This window comes from Crocodylus siamensis, chromosome 2 (assembly GCF_052110815.1).
Source record: "Crocodylus siamensis isolate JL-2025a chromosome 2, ASM5211081v1, whole genome shotgun sequence".
Lineage (NCBI taxonomy): Eukaryota > Metazoa > Chordata > Crocodylia > Crocodylidae > Crocodylus > Crocodylus siamensis.
Genome location: NC_143396.1, coordinates 172,969,190 through 172,989,856, shown reverse-complemented (window position 1 = coordinate 172,989,856; position 20,667 = coordinate 172,969,190). Strand labels below are relative to the sequence as shown.

The 20,667-nt window shown below is 45.2% G+C and overlaps 1 protein-coding gene across 1 annotated transcript in view; it reads left to right on the top strand.

Annotated features, from left to right (window-relative positions):
• The first annotated feature begins 11,875 nt into the window (after positions 1 to 11,875).
• The window catches only part of ANO9 (anoctamin 9), a 57,481-nt gene continuing 48,689 nt past the window's right edge, over positions 11,876 to 20,667 (top strand). The window contains exon 1 of the mRNA XM_090032334.1: positions 11,876 to 11,991. Coding sequence (XP_089888460.1) covers positions 11,986 to 11,991 — 6 coding nt within the window. The 5' untranslated portion in view covers positions 11,876 to 11,985. The remainder of the gene's footprint in view (positions 11,992 to 20,667) is intronic.

Below are 20,667 nucleotides of genomic sequence, written 5' to 3'. Positions count from 1 at the left end.
AGAGGCAAGCCAAACTAGGGGATAGGGAAGACAGAGCTGGGCTTAGGGGTGGGCAGCATGGGTGACTGCCCAGGGTGCTGTGGTGAGAGGGGTACCACACAAGCACACGCATGCTCACAGCAGTACTCTCCCTTCTGCCCTGACCCAGCTAATCCCCACCTCCCCCAGGCAGGAGGAGCAGTGCCCAACCCAGCTCAGTGCCCCCACTTCCCTCTGCCTGCCTCCAGCCACTGGTCAGAAGCAGGGCCAGGCAATGTGGGCAGCAGCATTGGTACCTATCCACCTACCTGCTTGGTCCACCATGCCACTCCACCTCCCTGAAAGACTGCACCTCTGCCCCTGCTTGTCTCTGTCTGCAGCAGTGCCACTGACCTGGGAGGGCACCAAGGGGGAGTGGTGGGGTACCAAATTACAAGTTTGCCCAGGACACCATTCAGTGCTGTATCAAGGGAAGGCGAGGGGGGTGACTGAAGTGAAGAGGTGCCGAAGTGAAGAGGCGCCAACAGGCACTGCCCAGCTGGGGCAGGGTGCGGGATGGAACTGTGAGTGGCTTGTTCAGTGGGGCACAGGGATGCGGGGAGGGTGGCTTCTACCACTGCATGCACTCCCGGGCAAGTGAGGGGAGATATATGCCCCCCAGATCTCTGCATATCCCATGCACCAAACTTCTTTTCCCTGGGACCATTTACCCAAAGGCTGTCTCTGACTGGAGTCATTCCACCCAGCAGTTCTTACAGAATTCCCCCTTTGATGCTATCTCCGCTGCAGATGAAAACTGCACCAGGAATCAGAGCCAATACCAAGGGGCAGACCCAACAGCTTACCCTGACCCCTAAACTTCTCAACAAATTTACTTATCACTGAAGGTGAAGTGCAGCAGGTTGTGGGGAGGAATGAAGCAGCTGTTTGATAATGCACAGCATCAATACAGGACAGGAGGTGGAGGGTTACACTATATCCCACTGAAAGAAACAGTAATTTAGAAATAGTGATGGTCGTTATTCATCTTGCAGTCTGGTTAGGGCACTTCTTTAAACACACCTCCTGCTGTGAGAAATATGTCATTTGATCATTTGATAAGCTGAGGTGGTGAGATCTGTAAAAAAATCTATCTGAGGTGTGATGGCTGGAGGCCAGTGTCTGGCAGATAAGAATGTGTCAAAGGAGGCCACAAGAAGGGAAAAGAAACCATTGCTACTTTCATTCTCTCTGAGGAGAGGGGGGTGAGAGAAAAAAAAGGTGGGGAGTGAATGGAAGGATTTCTCCTTTTATGTTTTAGGAGGACAGCGGTGATCTGCTGTGGGCCAAGATGCCAGTTTGTCCTGTGACAACTCCTGCCGCATGTATTTCTGAAAAAAGAATCTTTAATCAGTCATGGCCTTTTGTATATTTTGATTCATAAAAACAGCAGATAGTATTTTGCTACCATGGGTTTTAATCTGCACATGATACAACAGTGTTACTGTTAAGCACAGCTGGTTGGGTTTGATAACACCATTTTGGGTGCGCAAGTTAAAGCGTCTAGAGGCTGGGCCACACAGCAGTGCACTGTAACACATTTCTCTGCCCCTATCCTTGTATTCTGCAGTCTTCACTGTTCTTAAAACATTCTGGCTTGCTTTGGGAGAATTTATGCCTGCTGCACCTGAGGTCATTCCAGTTTCTTCATTATCTTTCTGCATTTCCCTTCACTCAAAACATGTTCTAAAATCCACTGGCCTCAGTACAAAGGCTCAGCAGCTTCTGTGAGCATTGTAGGAAACTCTCAAAGCACTGCTAATCCAAATATGACACTGATAAACAGATTGTCAGGCAACTGTGACCTTCAAGTAGGGTGTAAATGAGTACAGAGAATTACAGCTATGTCTGCTGTGTTCAGGGGAAGTCCAAAACATAACCATTTTTATAGCTAGATGGGAGAGGTACTGAAACCTTCTGTTGTAACATGGGGTCACCATATGGAAAACACAGGAGTGCTGGGCTAAGGAAGGAGAGGAATAATGAGAAAGAACAGGGAAAATACTCCCATTATACTGAATGAAGTGGCCATGTGATGGCAGCACATAGTTACAGGTGCCTAAAGTCTATGACTTCAGAAGCTGCACATAACACTGTCATTTGAACGCCACTATTTCATAATCATCAGGTTGAAGTAATGTTTTAAAACCTTGTTCCCTGCCATAAGAAGGACTCTGCTAAGATCAGCAAAACCAAAAGTTCCCTTGCTTTTTTATTAGCCAAGGCTGTGGGGTTCTTTAAAAGCATTGTCCTTTAAATAAAATATTTAAATGGAAAACACTGCAAGTGGAAGATATCTTAACGGTCATCATTGATCTAGAAAAAAATCAATTCCATATATGCACAGCATAGCAGTATGCTGTATAATTCAAACTGAAATGAAATCAAGTGTTGCCCTTCTCAGTATTTCTACTCTCCTAAGTTCAAAGAGGCTTTCAGCTTGGTGCAACAGGCGTCACCAATTTCTACAAATGCAAAGACTAAGATTCATGAAAGCTTGTCCAATACGTCTCCCAACTATGCAGTTGGTCCAATAAAAGATAAGCACAAAAAAACCCTTGCCTTTTTTATATTTCCTGGACCATCACAGTTTCAAAAACTATCTTACAGGTCATTCTCCAATGCATGAGAACCATTTCCTGGAGAATACCTAAACAGAACTAGGTAGGAATATTTAACATAAGTATATTGTAATCTAAACGCATGAAATATGGAGAGAAGCAAACATAATTCTTATTATGCAGCTGGATATGAGATTATGCAGTGATGTCAGACACCCAGCCCATGGACCGGACTTAGGTCTACTGACATCTGTGTTTGTCTAGCTGTCTGTCTGGACCCACAACATTTCCCTCATGACAAATACAGATTTTCACTTATTGTAATCTTAAAAAAGGATTTTGATACCTGGCAATAACATCTTCATGTTTGCGCCCAATAGAACTGCTGCATATATCCCTAGGTGAACCGTCTACATTCATTTCAGTGGCATGTACGTCTAGGATCCTAGCAATAGTATCATGGGTACGTCTCTACCACCCCAGTATAGTGCCATAGAGTACTATACTGAGACGTGCTGCACTCACTCCACTCCTACTGCCTCCCTAACTGGAAACAGTGTATCTGATTTAATGCTTTTGGCTGCCTCTCAAGCCCTGAGTAAATTTAAGAAAGGGCTAGAGCAGGGATAGGTAACCCCTGGCATGCATGCTGGAGCATGGCACAAAAAGGCATTTTGCTTGGCACTCGCACCTTGGGGAACAAACTGGGGCTGCACTGCCACATCAAGGATTGGGCACCTCATGGCTTCCTTGCCAGCTGCCACTGGCACACCAACATCTTATGAGTTGAGGTCGCAGGTACTTTTGACACTGCCCACAAATATTGCCCACCCCTGACACATTGACTGTTCCTGTTGCACTCTCACCAAGGTACAGCAGATGGTGCTATGAGACAATAACTCCTATTTCAGGACTGACATATTTTTGTTGTCTCCTTCCTAGCTTGTGGCCAGGTTCCTCATTCACACTGTTCTCTAACGGATTTTCTTTGGCTGCTGAGAAACATATTCTTTACGATCAATCTCCAAGAATAACATGCCCAACAAGTATTAGCCAGTCTCAGTTTGACATCATTACGTGTATTTACTTCTGTCTGCTATCTATCCTCCTCCTTCTTACAATAATATGCAGTTTCAGTACAAGGACTGTCTTTATTCTGCTTTGTGACACATTTTTCTGGGTATTTAAAGCTCTACTTGAACTCCAATGTCTTCAACATGAGCTTATCACTACTAAGATATTCTGTCCATCTCATGGTGTAAGGGAGCATGACGTGGTTTAGCAAGCTCTTATATCAACTGCTCTAACACACACATACTTGATGTAAAGTGTGATGGAGGCATTTGCTTATGGATGTAACAGAGCAGCCGTCAACTATCTCTGATGGACTGGTATAAATGCATCATGATAATGAAGAAGGTGTAATAAGTTCTCTGACAAACCTTCTGTTACACTATGGTGCCCCAGGTACAGGAAACTCTGGATAATACAGTTTTTCTCTCACCCCTGTTTCTAGAGCACAAACATCTGTTCTTAAGCCATTCTACACAGGAGGAGAGAGCATAATTTTAAGTCCTTTTCCTCACAGTCCTAAACAATCAGATTGGATGGGCCCCATGAAATATGTTAGTGCCATCCTAAGTTGGATAGGCTTGGATGTGCAATTCTTTTATTTAGAGCGCTGGGGGGTCACTGTTGTAAGCAAAACACTTCTGTGGATGTGTGAACCCTGGATCGAAAACACTCAGAGCACAGCAAAATCCAAGGCAGATTTTCACTGAGGTCCTTCTTTGCTCTAAGGACAACCTCCCTGCTAAAGCTCATGTTCCTAGGCCATCATCCTTAGATTGTGGAAGAAACATATATGCAGGAGGGTGTCCTGCCATGTGTAATTTGAAGAAATAGCACGATCACTTTTATTTCTCTTCATGATGACTAGGTAGAATGAAACCAGGCTCTTCAGTACCATTTTCATGAGTCCCAGATACCCCTGAATTGAAAAGTTTTTACCTTTGCAGATTGCTATGAGAGAGAGTGCTTCCAGCAACACTCCCAAAACCTCCTGGGTTTCATTGGTCAGCTGGAAAGAGATGGCACTGCCACACTTAACTCCCTTTCACCTCAGTCTAGCAATGACTGCACTACATGAAAACTGAAAGGCTTTACACACAACTGGACTTCGCTCTTTTTTCAGGCAAAACAGGAAATAGGATCTATCCTATCAAGTCGGTACTTCTTGGTATTTGCAACAGAAGCTGTGCAAACACGCAAACACCTTTGTCCTGCCACCCACACCCCACTATACATTTGCACCCAATAAAAGGGGGGAAGGGAAACTTTCCCTCTTATCAATCCCACCAGATAGCTTGTAGGAAGCTAAACCCTGTGTGTTCCTTAACTTCTAGGTGATCCCACAGATACCATAAATACTGGAACTCTTCCAAGACTTCCAGGCTTGATTGTGAGTCCACTGAAGTCATTTGGCAAAACTACTGAGCTAAACTGACTTAGGATCAAGCCCTGTGATTTCTGGTTGCCTCGCCAGTCACAGTATATCTGGAATTCCCTTGATGTTCTTTATTTGTCCTAAGAGTGTCATTTTATAGCCCCAAAAATAAGATAAGAGAAGTTGAAAACTACTAATGGAGGGGTTATTATTGTTCCATTTTTAAAAAGTAGTTAAAATCAGAACACAAAACACACATGGCGGGAGGTATGAGAGAATGTGTTCATCCCTGGTTTATGTATAACAAAACATATCAGTCTTTTCCACTCCTTTCACCTGCTGTTACTGTCATGCTCCAAATCCAGCACAAAGCTGCACCCTTCTTGCAGCCTCTCTCTCTAATGTTAACTTGAACAACAAACATGAATGTCTACATAAGCTTTCTCTTGCCCTTGGCTGCCACTCCTGGATTTATCATGAGGGATCCTGGTTTTCTCTGATTTAAAAAATCCCCAATTTTTGGTTAAAAAGAAGTAACCTCAAATCCACATTTTTCTGTGATTTAAATAAAACATCACTTTATACACACACACACACACACACACACACACACATACATACATATATAATGTATATTTTTTTAATCAGAGAAAACCATGATCCCTGGTTATCATAGCAGAACCCCTCTTTCTCTGCATCCCTTTTTTTCTCTACATCACAGAGACTGTCTTCATACTCAGTTAATACTACCTACCTGGTGTGGCTGCCAGAATAAGTCAGTGGAGTAGTTCTGTGTCACTGATATTGTCCTAGCGCTAAACAGCATGTACCAGGCATTATACCACCAGAGCTATAACAGAATGAACAGTTTGAATAAAACCTAAATAATATCCTCAGCCCTGCGCCCATCAGTATGGTATCTGAGCACTTGTATGACCCTGCATAATGATGCAATTGTCATGTCTATCCCAATCTCTAGCAGAGCTAATCATCCCAGGAAAGAGAGCCAAGAGAAGCACACTACTGGAAACAAACATCTCCTAAACATGGCAGTGTCTTTGTTTAACAGGGCTGTTTATTCAAGAAGTCTGGTGCTCCCTAGAGTGCATTGTTTCTTGCCACCTTTTTTCTCCTTGATCCTTTGAAACTACACCTGCAGTGGAGGATGTATGGGCTGTTACATTAACATAATGGATCAATTACAGGGAAGCAAGACACTGAATGCACATGCGGCAAGGAGTACTATGTACACAAGGTGGTGATGAGTCATCTTATACACTCAGCTCAATATCATTCGAGGAGTCCAAAAATCAAGCATTAGGTCTGAAAAGTCATGATAGTAATGACATTAAAAAAATTAAACATTTGTATTTTTTATTTGCCTCTGCGTTTTGATACTGTGAGAAATGGACAACATAAAAATAAGATTCTCATGAAATCAGTTGACTCCAGGAGCTCTGTCTTTAAAGAAGCACACCAAATAACACAAGACTTGTGATACAGTTGGAAACATTTGGCAGAGCAGGAACCCCAAATGCTGGTTTACCTCCTCCAATAATTTATTTTCAAAGCAAAGGTGATCAGAGTTATGGAAAGCTTCCATTCAAGGAGAGACTGAAAAGACATGGTCTCTTCATTTTGGTAAAGAGATGACTGGGTTGGAGAGGCAGTGGGGAGGTGACTGAAAAAGGTCTATAAAATCATAAATTATGTGGAAAAAGTGAATAGGTAACTATTATTTGCTCCATCTCATAATGCAAGAATTAAGGAGCACTGAATAAGACTATCAGGCAGCAATTTTAAAACAAACCAAAGGAAGTATTCTTTTAGACACCACAGAGTAAACCACCACATAGTCTGTCCCTAGCTCCCCAGGGGAGCTAGGGACAGACATGACACATAACTGATCAGAGACTGGTTTAAAGCTGTAACAGAACAGATATTTAGTATGCATAAACCAGTTAGAAAATGGCTGAAACTGGTTTGAGATAAAAGTGGTTGAATGTAGTATCAGACTTAACTGATTTGGGTCAAACCAGTTTAAGCAATGTCTGTCCCAGACCCCCTGCTGGTTTAAGATAAATCAGACTCCCTCAACATCCTCTCTGGGCTGGGTGGGACTCTCTGCTTCACAGCAGGGCTGGCCCCTCCCCTCTGCTCCTTGGCTGCAGCTCCAGCAGAGACTTGCAGTCTGCTCCCCCCACTCCCCCTCACCACTCCCTGCTAAACAGGAGTTCCCCACTTCCCTCTGCTTTGCTGGGAGGTATCTGTATTAGCTAGCAGACCACATGCTGCTATGGTCAGAATCAATAGAAAGCTGGTAATGTCCCTGTTGTTTTCTTAATGGGGTGATAAACAGGGCTGGCCTGTCCTATCCTGAGAAACCTGTGGCCACAGGGGGCCCTGCAGTTAAGGGGCCCCCTGTGTCCAGCTGCTTGCCACCCCCCCCACCCCACTGCTGCCGCTGGCTTCATGTCCAGCCACTCACCACCCTCCCCCTCCACCCCCACTAGCTTCTTTGGGGCAGGGGGCCCCAAAGCTATTTCTTGCAGGGGGCTCCAAAAATTGTGAGCTGGCCCTGACGATAAACACTGATTAGGGGTGATAAGCACTGTTATCAATTCCCTGCTGAGCTAAACAGAGCATCCTGCTGGGGCCTGGCCATGCCCCCCTCCCCCCTCCATCCCAGCTCAGTACTGTAAAAAGGAAGGGAGGGCTGTTCCAGTGCCCCCCATCTTTGAGCCTGAGCCATTCCAGGCATGTACCTGCATTTCTGAAATGAAAAGGGAATGTCTATCCACCTCCAAATCAATTCAAGCTTTGCAGGTTAGACTAACCTGCAAAGATTGAATCAATTCAGGCTCAGGCTTTTTGAATGTCTGCCCCTAACCATGGAACCCAATGACAATTGTATAGCTGGATTAAGAAATGTGCCAAACTAACTTAAGGAGGATGGGTCTATCAGGAGCTATAGAACACATCTGTCACAGATACAATCTACTCAAAGTGTCAGGGAGGGTACAAGGGATGGATCATTGGTGACTTTCTGCAAAGCATTAGGAACTAGGGAGTAGCTGGTCAGGGAAGGTCACCTGATACACAGACAAAATCCCAGGGTCAGGTTCCCAGGGAGCCAGGAGTCCAAAGTCAGAGTCAAGGTGAACTAGAAGCCAGTGCTGAGGTCAAAGTGAAGCTGGATCTTGGCCCTGAGCTGTGGGGGGACCATGGACCTATTTGGATGGGTCCAGTAGTGGTGCTTAACCTCTGGCCCATGGGTCTTCCTATGGCTCTGGAAATTTATCAGCAGGGGAGCAGTGGCAACATTAATTGCTGTTCCCCTGCTGCTAAATTTCCAAACCAATGAGAAGCCTCCAGGTTGGGATAACTTGGCCCTGTGTGTTAGATTGGGCTTACATGAGGCTGGTTCCATCATGCAAAGTCAGACTGGTGCATGGGGTAGGGCCATCACACTGGGCAGGCAAGTGAGTGATAACTTTCATTTGATGGCTTGTCATTGGTTGGTCTAGGTCTGGGCTCTTTTTAACCTTGAACCATCACAGTTTATCCCTAGCTGAAGATGAAAAATATTGTGTGAGCCTCTTGTTAAAATACTGGTAGCTTGCCACTATTCAAACATGACTCTCACTAATGACTCATGCATTAAAATGCCCTATTTATAGCACATAAATATTTAATCTGAAATAATGTATATAAAGGCAGCCAAATGGTCAGCCTGACCCTGCCAAGGAGTTCAGAATTTCCATTTGAGACCCAAGGACAGCAGGATGTTTCCACAACTCTGAAGTTCTGTCATTTTAAATACTAAACCAAAATTGTCCCATAGAGGTAGTACAAAGTTAGACATTCAATGGGTGTGAACTGGCAGCAGAGCCACATGAACTGCCGGGGAGTTGTAAAAGATACTTCAGGAGTTGTAAAAGATACTTCAGAATGGCCACATAAATCACCCGCTCTTCCCCTGACTCACAGCTGTAGTTGATTTTCTGTCTTGGGGTACAGGCCTGAAGCCTGCAACCTTGTCCAGCTGACTAGCCTTACCATCAGTAAGTTGGAGGTATTTTTTACATGTTGCTTTCTCATTTCCTCTAACTTTTTGTACCTTAATTCAGTGAACTTTGTCTACAACCACCAGATGGGAACTAAAAACCCTGCAATTGTCTTTTACATCGGGAAATTTATTAAACCCATTTACATCCTCCAATTTCTACTTTCCCCTTTCCCATCTTATCTCAGGCCATGGTCCACTCTTTTTTCTTCTCTGCAGCTCCTGAGAATTGAGAGGAAGCTTCCTGATGTTTTGTATAGGCAGCTGAGACCCACTTCTGTGCTTCTACAGGGCTGTAGAGGATGTCTCCTTGCAGAAGGAGGTTCCTCAGAGATCCTATTTGCAGGAAAGTCCCAAATGTAACCTGACATTATGGGTCTTGTTGGTGCCTGAGTATGTCAGTGAGAAAGGGATAAGAAAACCTGGAATGGCCAAGCACCTAGTTCTTAAAGCCTTCTCAGAGTGGACAAGGGCAGGAGGAAGTGTGTGGTGGAGTGGGAGTAGATGGGAGCATCATCAAACTGATGATGAGGATATAGGCAACTAGGGGGAATAATGGGTGTGGGGCCAAGGAAGAAATGAAGGCTAAAGGATAAGGTGGAAAGGGAGCAATGGCAGAGGGTGAACCAGAGCAAGGAATTGATAGGGTGGGAGAAATAAAATGTGGGTGTGAAAGAGAGGCTTAGGGGGAAGGAGAGATAGAATCATAGAAAATTAGGGCTGGAAGGGACCCCAGAAGATTAGCTAGTCCAAAGCAGGACCGTCCCCAACTAAATCATCCCAGCCAAAGATTTGTCTAGCTGGGTTTTGAAAACCTGCAAGGATGGAGCTTCCACCACCTCTCTAAGTAATCTGTTCCAGTGTTTTACTACCCTCCTCGTGAGAAAATTCTTCTTAATATCTAACCTAAATTTCCCTTGCTGCAACTTGAAACCTTTGCTCATTCTTCTGTCATTTGCCAGCACTAAGAACAGTCTAGCTCCATCCTCTTTTGAATCCCACTTCAGATAGTTGAAGGCTGCTACTAAATCCCCCCTCAGTCTTCTCTTCTCTAGACTAAATAAGTCCAGTTCCCTTAGTCTTTCCTCAGAAGTCATGTGCCCAGCCCCCTCACCATTTTTGTCACCCTCCACTGGACTTGCTCTAATTTGTCCACCTCCATTCTGTAGTGAAAGACCCAAAACTGAACACAGTACTCCAGATGTGGACTCATCAGTGCTGAACAGAGAGGAATAATTACTTCTGTTGACCTACTGGCAACACACCTACCAGTGTAGCCCAGCATGCCATTAGCCTTCTTGGCAATAAGGGCACGCTGCTGGCTCATATTCAGCTGATTGTCCACTGTAACCCCCAGGTCTTTTTCTGCAGAGCTGCTTCCCAGCCAGACAGCTCCCAGCCTGTACTGGTGCATGGGATTTTTCCATCCTAACTGCAGGACTTTGCACTTGTCCTTGTTGAACCCCACGAGATTTCTTTTGGCCCAATCCTCCAATTTGTCTAGATCACTTTGAATCCTAGCTGTACCCTCTAGTGTATCTACTACTCCCCCCCATCTGCAAACTTGCTGAGGGTGCACTCTGTGCCATCTTCCAGGTTGTTAATGAAGACATTGAACAAAACTGGCCCTGGGACTGACCACTGGGGCACTCCACTTGATACTGGCTGCCGACTAGACATCAATGTAAGGTCTGCTGACTAGATGTAAGAACTAATCCAGCTCCGCCTATAAACAGCAGCAAAGCTCCCCAGGGATTGGGATGAGCGTTGGATCAAGCTGTGAAACGGCATGGGAGGTGAAGGAAAGGAACCCATAGCAAAGACAAGTTCTCTGTAGCATTGTCCATTATTTTGCTCCATGTCTGTATAGGAGCCAGCACAACAGGACCCTGACTTGGACTCTGTGATAATACGAGTAAATAATAATACAACCCACATTGTAGGTACAAAAAGAGAGCAAAGGGGTAGGTTGGAGGGAGAGGGAAGGGAAGACAACTATTATTACACACTAAAAGAGGAGGACAACAGCCCCTAAAAAAGAGGGAGGAGAAATGGTACAGAAGCTATAGGGGAAGGGAGGAAGGAATAAGGGAGGAGGATAAGGAATGGAGGAGAGATATCTAGAGCATAAGAAAGGATAAAGGTATACAGAACTGAAGGCATAAAAAATCCACCCAAGGATGAGTCCACTGTGCCCAAGGGAAAGGGCCCCTTGGGCTCAGTGCTCTTGCCCTTTGCGACAATAGCCTACAACATTGACCACTGATTGTGGACTCTAGGGACAAAGTTCCAATTGACTTCAACAGGTCCAGGTGTTTGCCCCATGAGTCTGGTTTTCCAAAGTGCACTGAAATCAGCAGGAGCTGGAAAAGCCTGGAACCTACGAAAATTAGCCACCCAGTTAGAGACAGGGCACCAAAACACAAAAGACTCCTAGATCTGGCACCACCTTTGCACATCTTGTCTTATGGAGTTTTGCCCCTGCGTTGGATATTGGAAGGATTTGGCCCAGAGTGAAGGTTGATGAAGGTAGCAACAAGCCTATGGGAAGCGGTGCTGGGCCTGCCACTCCCCATCTTGACAGACATAGGCAGGTGAGGGAGGCAGGGTGAAAGGGTAGTTTCCTTCCCACCTCCTTTTCTCTCTTTCTATCACGGGAGTCACAGGTGGGAGGAGAAAAAGCCTTATACGGAAGTCAAGTCTGGGCAGCTCAGCCTGGGTAAAACCTCAGAAACATAAAGGAGGGGGAAAACAAAACAGGTTTGGTTAGAGCACAGAAAATACCATCAGTTTCTCCTTCCTGCTGCCTCAGCCAGAAGACCTGCTCCAGACGCAACTCCTGTCAGCAGATCTTGGTAGGGAGACGGAGAGATTCTTCCCTTCACCAATTAACCATGAAGGTAAGAAAAAGAAACCACTCAGCAACTCAAGTAACTTGCATTCAGTCTCTCTGGACTGTACATGCCTTTGAAACACAGCACCTTTTAAAATCTCATCCTTTTCACATTTGTGCTCCAAGCCCTTCTAAACCACAACAATCAGCTTTTAATACACTCAGCAAATCTAGTGCCTCTTCTCAGTGAATGACCTGTTTCCCCATGTGAAACTGACTAAGCAAAGTCACTCTGTCATGTTGGTTTCATGGTTCCCCATGGCGCCTGCAAGTTGCACAAGTTGTGCTGATTAGTTTTGGTTATAGAGTTCATTTATGTTTAGCTGCTGTCAACTTTCGAGTACTGGTGAGCAAATATGAGCCAAAAAGTGGGGAAAGAAAGTAACGTATTCCAGTGAGAATGATACATTTGCTTGAGTTAAAGGAGAGCTTAACCAGGATCCAGAACCTCGGCTTGTAAAAATAAGTATAGTTCTTACGTCTAGTATAAATCAAGTAGTACGCTGATTTGTAGTAGCAGGAAGCATGGCCCTCCATGCATTACAAAGTCCAGTGAAACATCGTGTTTGCTTAATTAACTGCTTGCTTAACTTAGTATTTGCTTGACAAAAAGTAAAGTTACCTGCCCTGCTAAATTGGAATATAAAAGAAAAGATAAGCCTTTTTTTTTAATCCCAAATAACTCTTGTAGTCTTCTAGGGAGACCAGAACATTTGTCAAACATTCAGTCATAGAATCATAAAAAATGAGGATTGGAAGGGACCTCAGGAGGTCCATCCCCAACTAAATCATGCTAGCCAAAGCATTGTCTACCCGGGTTTTGAAAATCATACCATGTACCAATGCAATTGAAGTTTCCTAAGAGTTTCAAATGTCTCTAGGCCAGGGTAAAGGTGCAGAGTTATAGGGCATTTGTACATGACACTTTAAAACAGGTTAAGCGCCCTTTTGCACAGCATTAATTGCGCTGTTGTTTGCACATTTGGCAGCGTATTGCATGTTAATTGCACTGCTATTCGTTTATTTGGCGGCCTAATGAGCCTTAAGTGACTTTGGGATGCAGCAAATGACTTTGGGATGCAACAAACTAAAACACCTCTGAGGTGTTTTAGGTTCCTACCTTACAGCTGTGAAGGGAAGCACCAGGCCCCATGCAGCTCAGGGGCTGTTCAGGCAGCCCCTGGAAGCAGTCGGGCAGCAGCCCGGGAAGGCAGGCTCTGCTAAAGGGGGTAGGGAAAAAATGGTGAGCCTGATCTTTTTGGTTTTTTTTCCCCTGGAGCCTTCCTGCCTGCCTGAGCTATGTGGGGGGCCGGTGCTTCCCTCTGAGGCTGTGGCACCCCCTGGGACTGCCCAAGTTGGGTGCCTATGGGCAGGTGCCGCCTGGGGGCCACCACCACTGCTTCAGAGGGAAGCATCAGCCCCCGGCCCCTGCAGCTCAGATGTATTTATATACTTCTAAATAGAAGTTCTAATATTTTCTTTCCGCACCCCAATGAATTGTCTTGCGCACCCCCTGGGGTGTGCGCACTCCACTTTGGAGACCACTGCTCTAGGGAGCTGATTAGCTGTTCTCCCAACACAGAGAAGGGAAGAGGTACAACACCTTCCTCCATACTTAGTGAATTCAGAGTTGTTGCTAAAGTTGCTTGAATTCAAGCACATTGCCAGCACACCAGACCAATTCCATAATCCTTTTCTGGCTACCTCCTTCTGTTTCAGCCCCATGATACAGCTATAGGCTAGCTTAAATTATTCTCTGAAAATTTCTTGTGTAAAGAGAATGCTTGCAAAGCATACATAATAATTTTTATGCCCACCCACTCCTGGATGTGGTTCCCTGGTACATAAAGGGTGCATCTACATGTTCATTAATGCACGGTGGTGGTTACTGTGCATTAAATTTAGTATTTGTATAATCAAGTACTAAATAATGTGCAGTAAGTTTTTTAGTGATTGTACTGTGCAGTAGCCCAATAATACTGTGCAGTAGCATATCAGTACTGTTTGTGCTGTGACTTGCATAGATGCACCCAGGGTGTATCAGGGCATCCTCATATCCTAGCAACTGATGACTCCTAAAGTGACCCTTTTAGACAGCTGGAATAAGTTACAGAAGTTAAAGAACTGCTCTGATGCATGCTGGTGATTGAGGCAGGTTCATATCCAGCTGCTCTATCCAATGCCTTAAAGTAACCTTGGCCATGAGTTAAGCCTAGCTAGGCTGACTTGTAGAACTGGCCCACAGTAGCTTCACACTGCCACATATTAGAGCTGGTGAAATAAGATGCTCAAATAATAGTTTATATGATGATTTTCTCCCCCACAACTGATGGTTGAATAAATGATTTGTGAATCTTATTTTCCTCACTAACCAGCCATCTCAAGAGAGGTTCAGATACAGCATTTTCAATTGTTTTCAGCAATCTCTGAATAATTTATTTGTAAATACACTTTCTTCATTATTCCACCATTGCTGCTGTACATAAAGTTATCTTTAATGCCTACTGAATATGCAAATATGCTATGTGGCCAACTTACTGACGACGTGGAACGAGAGTTAAACAGGTACTGTCAAGCCGCTGAGGTTTCACAAGATGTCTTTTACCTTGAATGTTATATACTAGCATAGGATTTGTTCCAGTCATTCTGCTAGAGCCTGGGTTTTAGTTTTGGTGCTTGATTGGTATTTTTAAATATAATGACTCTTTCTTCGCATTATTATTACATGTTATTGTTGTAGCACATTCTGAAGTCCTCTTCAGGGACTAGGATTTCATTGCATTAGACCAATGATTTTCAGCCTTTTTAGATTCAGTGGTCCCTGCCCCATATATTTGCAGAACTCAGGAACACTTCAGATGAGAACCACTGTTGTACTGCCTCCCCTTACCTCTGTGGTTCTCAATTGGGGTACTGCTGCTGCCACTGCAGTCAGGTGGAACTGCCCCACACACCTTTCATGGAGCCAGATTGGGAGGCAGCTGCAGCAGGAGTAGGCAATTCTGCCCTAGCCCTTCCTGGATCTAGCCTCATATTCTCCTCCAAGAAAGAAAGGCACTCAGAATAGTTCCACCTGGGTGCAGTGGTGGTGGTGGAGGAGCAGATGAATGCACAGATAAATCTCCAGGCTGCAGCACTGTTGCCACTGCTTCCAGGTAAAATGATCTGGCATGACTCTTCTTCCTGGAGAAGCACACAGGGCCAGACTGGGAAGGGCTGTGGCAGGAGCAGGAGCAGGTGCTCCTGCCTGCAGTAGGTTGAGAAACACTGTGTTGGATACCAGACAAATACAGGGGGGAATGACAGTTCTTCCTCCCAGAACGTCACAATATAAGCATATAAACAGGTTTGTGTAGACCCTACTCAGAAGGACCTATGATGTTCCTGGTGAATGTGCAGTTGTGTTTAAGAGGGTGCTATATACTCATTTACTCCCGCTCCCTCTAGGCACTGTATTCACAACCCAGTTCTGATACCCTGCTCCAGGTGAGCACAGCCTTTAGACCAACTACAACACCTCCGGTTGATAATAGGTGAATTTTATTGATACACAGTAATAAGAAATAAGAGTAATGCAGGCAAAGCAAGCAAGATGACTACAAAATACATTATCCAAATTCCCCAGCGCCCAGAATATACACATGGCAAGTGGTGCATCCAGCTGGTACGTAAATGCCACCTTGAGGTTCTTTGCTTGAATGGCTGATGTCAGCACCCTTGGAGGTCAGGGACTAATGCCCACTTGTTGTTCTGAAAACTGCTTTTGTATTATTTCTCTTCTGATTACTTTTCATTTCCAGATACCATTGATTGATTTCCATGTGGCTATGCTGTCCACATTCTATTTTGTCAGCCAAGATCCTTTCTTCATAAACCCATCACATGCACACATCTTCATTTGGTCATTTCATTCCAAAACAGAAATTCCAAGGGTTTTTGCAAGTGGGTACTGTAGCCCTGGAGCCAGGCCTATCTCTATTATGAAAATAAAGTGTTAAATTTCCCAGGATGTGTATGTCTGTTGGCCTCAGACACCCTGTCTAATTCCAAGCTATGAAAATGCATGACAAACAGGCTTTTTGAAATCAGGTAACCCTTGCCGTTCCCCTAGACCATTGTTTTAATTCAATATCTACTTTATCTACAAGCCAATTCCTAAAAGCAATCCTCTAAATATCGTTATCTAGCCATCACCCCTCTGGTTCTTTCTCCAGGGCAGTTGAGATCCGCCCAGTAAAGGAGTCTCCATTGGAGGCCTGAGCTTCCTTGTAGGGTGAAGGGTTATTTAGTAGGTATGTATCCCCTCATGTAGTGCAGAATGGATCTCCATGTCAAAACTGCTGTACAAAAGTATGCAGGAGAAGTACATTAAATAGAAAAGGATGTGGATAAACTGGGGCAGAGGCAGGAGCAGGAGCAGGGGCAGGGGCTAGGTTGGAAGGTGTGCTCTAGTGAAGTTTGCCTTGTTCTTCCCGCTGTAGAGAAATCATTCTAGAGACTGTGTGGGCAATACAAGCCATTATGGCTGGAGCAGCCACTGTATAATGGATCTGCATTGCAGGGCAAGAGTCCCTTCCCTATTCCTTTGCACCCAGTGCAACTAGCATATTTTCTTGTATACAACACATAAGTTTTCCCCAAAAACCTGCTTCTGGAAATTGGAGTGTGTATTATATGATAGAAATATGGTAAAAGCAGCTTTTGCCACTTACTGGGTAAAACCAAGTAAAATCTGCAGGGAGCAGAACAAGAGCAGGCCTCGCTCCCTAGCAGCTGCTACTTAGTTACTTGCTATAAGGAAAGACCTTTTTTCTTCACAATGCCTTTCAAAAACAAAATGCATATTATATTCCGTGTCATATTGTATGCAAGAAAATACAGTATTCTGCCTGGGTAAAGGGGGTGGATTTAGCCCCACTGAACACAAACTTTATCAGGTTTGCTGCTAAATCCTTCTAGACAGACAGATTTTAGGGGGAAGCATTTAGGAGCCCCAGGGCATTTCCCTCCACTCTCAGAGAGGAAAGGTAGGTGCAAACTAGTCAGGTGCAAATGTAAACGACCAAGAGGTGATCACTGCAGTCCTTCCCTTAATGTAAGGATATATTATGAGCCATGGGGCATCACCTTCCCAGTCACATGCTACAAACAATTAGAATGGTGCTAATAATCACCAAAGCTGCAGAGGGAGATCAGGATGGCTCCCTGCGGTAATGTTCTGGTACCCCAGGAGGGTGTCAAAGAGAGAAAGTGTGCCAGAAAGAGGGTGGAGCAAAAGGTAACTATCCAGGGAACTCCTGAGTGAAGAAAGCAAGGCAGATCCTAAATTACCTTTTCCTCTAAAGACTTCCCGTTATCACTGATATTGTGGTAGCAACAAGAGGATATAAGTGTGGACTTGCCACCTGTGTTTGAACCACCATGGGTGCATCTACACATGATGCTATGTTGCCATAGCAATGCGCTATGGTGACATAGCATCTGCAGACAAAAACCGTGACACTACCACTACATCGCCATAGTAACGCAATCCCTTGGTATAGCAAGTTGCTATGGTGACACAGTGGCTAAAAATAACTGCACCGCCAGCATGGCACAGTACAGGCTGCTTTCAAAAGGGAGTATTAAATGATGATGAAGTAACAAAGGCACCGTAGGGGCACATATAGAAAACGCACCCCATATCACCTAACCCTGCTAAAAGAACATGGTTGCTCACATACCAGTGCTTGCCTATGCTGAAGTTCCCATCTCTGCTACCACTTGTGCATCTGAATTTCTGGTATCTGTATAGAGAGTTTTAGCAAATTAAGGAGACAGCAGAAGGAGCAGTGAGGGGACCAGGGAAATAGCAAGATCCTCCCCATTATTAGGGCATTCCTAAGTTGGTGTAAAGCCAATAAAATAGCTCCTACACCTTTCCTCAGCCTGTGTCTGGTACAGGAATCATAACTGAAGAAAAGGGACTGCTGCTCCTCTGTGCCTTAACCAATACTTTGTTTCATAATAGCCACAGAACAGCCATTAGGCTTGTTATAACTTGCACCAGGGAAACCATACTGGTGGAGAGTGCCCATTGGATCAGAGAGGCAAAAGACAGCTATCAACCACTGCTGTACTCCTCACCCCTTCTGTGCCCCCAGTCTGACATATCTCTTCTTCAGCTGTGATGAGCACTCTGTCCTCACAGATTAGACTCATGTCCAGTGTTTTAAGCAGCTAAACCTGAGATGCCAGCAATTCTTGAGCTTTGTTCTCAGCTCTGCCACTGACTCACACCATGTGGCCTAAAGGAAGGGTGTAGGGGCAATTTCAGAGCTGCGAGAGCTCCCTGCCACTACTAAAGAAAGGCACAAGAAAGTTGGAGCACTGAAGCCAGTAAACACCAGGGTGTTGTTACATTAAATTTGATGGCACAGATAGGCCCAGAGATTCCAAGGCATTAATGTGACCCTGTCACTACACCCCACTAAACTGTAAACTGGGCTCAAGGTTTCATGTCAGAGAAATCTCTGTTGTCCCAGTCCCCTGGCAGCAACCACTGTTAAATCTTTTAACTTTTTTTTGAAAGATAAACAAACTTTGGGGCAAAGCATCCACGCCAGAAGATAGGCGGGTGATCCAGGCTGACCTGGACAAGCCCAGCAAATGGGCAGACAAGAACCTCATGGTGTTTAACACCGAAAAATGCAAGGTTCTCCACCTTGGGAGGAAAAACCTGCAGCACCCTTATAGGCTCGGCACTGCTACGTTGGTTAGCACTACAGAAGAAAAAGACTTGGGGGGTCATCATTGACCACAAGATGAACATGAGCCTCCAATGCGACGCTGCGGCTAGTAAAGCAACCAAAATGCTGGCGTGCATCCATAGATGCTTCTCGAGCAAATCCCGGGACATCATTCTCCCCTTGTACTCGGCCTTGGTGAGGCCCCAGCTGGAGTACTGCGTCCAGTTTTGGGCTCCACAATTCAAAAAGGATGTGGAGAAGCTTGAGAGAGTCCAGAAGAGAGCCACGCGCGTGATCAGAGGTCAGGAAAACAGATCTTACGATGACAGGCTGAGAGCCATGGGACTCTTTAGCCTGGAAAAGCGTAGGCTCAGGGGTGATCTGATGCCCACCTATAAGTTTATCAGGGGTGACCACCAGGATCTGGGGGAACGTCTGTTCACCAGAGCGCCCCAAGGGATGACGAGGTCGAACGGTCACAAACTCCTGCAAGACCATTTCAGGCTGGACATAAGGAAGAATTTCTTTACTGTCCGAGCCCCCGAGGTCTGGAACAGTCTGCCAGCGGAGGTGGTTCAAGCACCTACATTGAACACCTTCAAGAGTAAATTGGATGCTTATCTTGCTGGGATCCTATGACCCCAGCTGACTTCCTGCCCTTTGGGCAGGGGGCTGGACTCGATGATCTCCCGAGGTCCCTTCCAGCCCTAATGTCTATGAAATCTATGAAATCTATGAAGAAAGACATATTGGAAACAGAAGAAATAAAGTAGGGAAGGAAAAGGATACCCCAGGAAGGAGTGAAAGCAGAAACTCATGTTTCATGTTCCAGGTGCTGTTCAGAATTTAGGAAAAGCTATTGGAGATGGTGATGTCATGTGGTCTGGTCTGGTTCAGGACATCTTTCAGGATCAGGCTGGTGAGGACCCAGTGGTGTCATGGCAGATCCCAAGTTACTAGGAGATGGGAGGGTGGGTGGCAGCTATGAGACTTATTTCACTCCTTTAAGTCCATCTTCTTCCTGTCTTAACTGGAATGATGCTTTCTTCTGACTGGCTCACCAAACTGAAGAAACCGAAGGGGAAATAAGTTGAATAGTTCCTTTATTTAAGGTATTAGGCCTAATTTCTGGCACACTTATTATTTCATTCTTTGATTCCCTGTGGCTCATATGATCTGAGCACAATCTCAGAGTTGTGTTGATAGACCTTTCTGTTTGGCCTAAATCAGTCTTCCTATCTTTAACCTTAAACAATTGTAGAAACACTTTTATGTAACAAAATGAGTTAAATGTTTTGGGCTTTTCCTCTTGAAAGTCTTAAAGCATTCAGACTGCTGCAGAACATCAGAGCATCAGCTGCGTTCCAGGTCTCAGTTACAGGAGCTGCCAACATGGATTTGGTGGACAGACAAGTTCCTTTGGCTTCAGACCTGTGTGCTGAGCAGGACTTGTGTAACCTAGTGATGAGGTAAAACTACAGATCTCAATCACTAACAAAGGGCTAGCAAGTTAGAGGACTTTAACAAGTGTGCTGGGCTTGTTGGCAGCAGCCTGAGTGGCCAGCTCGAAAGGGGCTCCAGATGATTTGTGGGTCATTCCCACCAATCAGGTAATAACTGAGGAGAGGCTTCCCTTGCCCCTACCTTGGGCAAGGTGAAGAGTACGGACCTGAGTGAGGACTACACCCCCTCTCCCTGATTGGTCCACTTGCAATCCAGGGGCAGAGCATCCACAGGGGATAAAAGAACAGTGTGCGGCTGCGTCGAGGGACAGTGAAGGGGGTGGGTGAAGAAGAGCTGGCCAGCGGGGTGGAGCTGCTACCCTGAAGAGGCCAAAGAACCCTCTTTGCTGGATGGGAAGTGGCAGGTGGCCATGTTCGCCAGGCCCACTGCGGGGGAGTGCGGCGAGCAGTGCATGAACAGTGCATGCCAGGCCCAGGAGCGGACTAAGACCC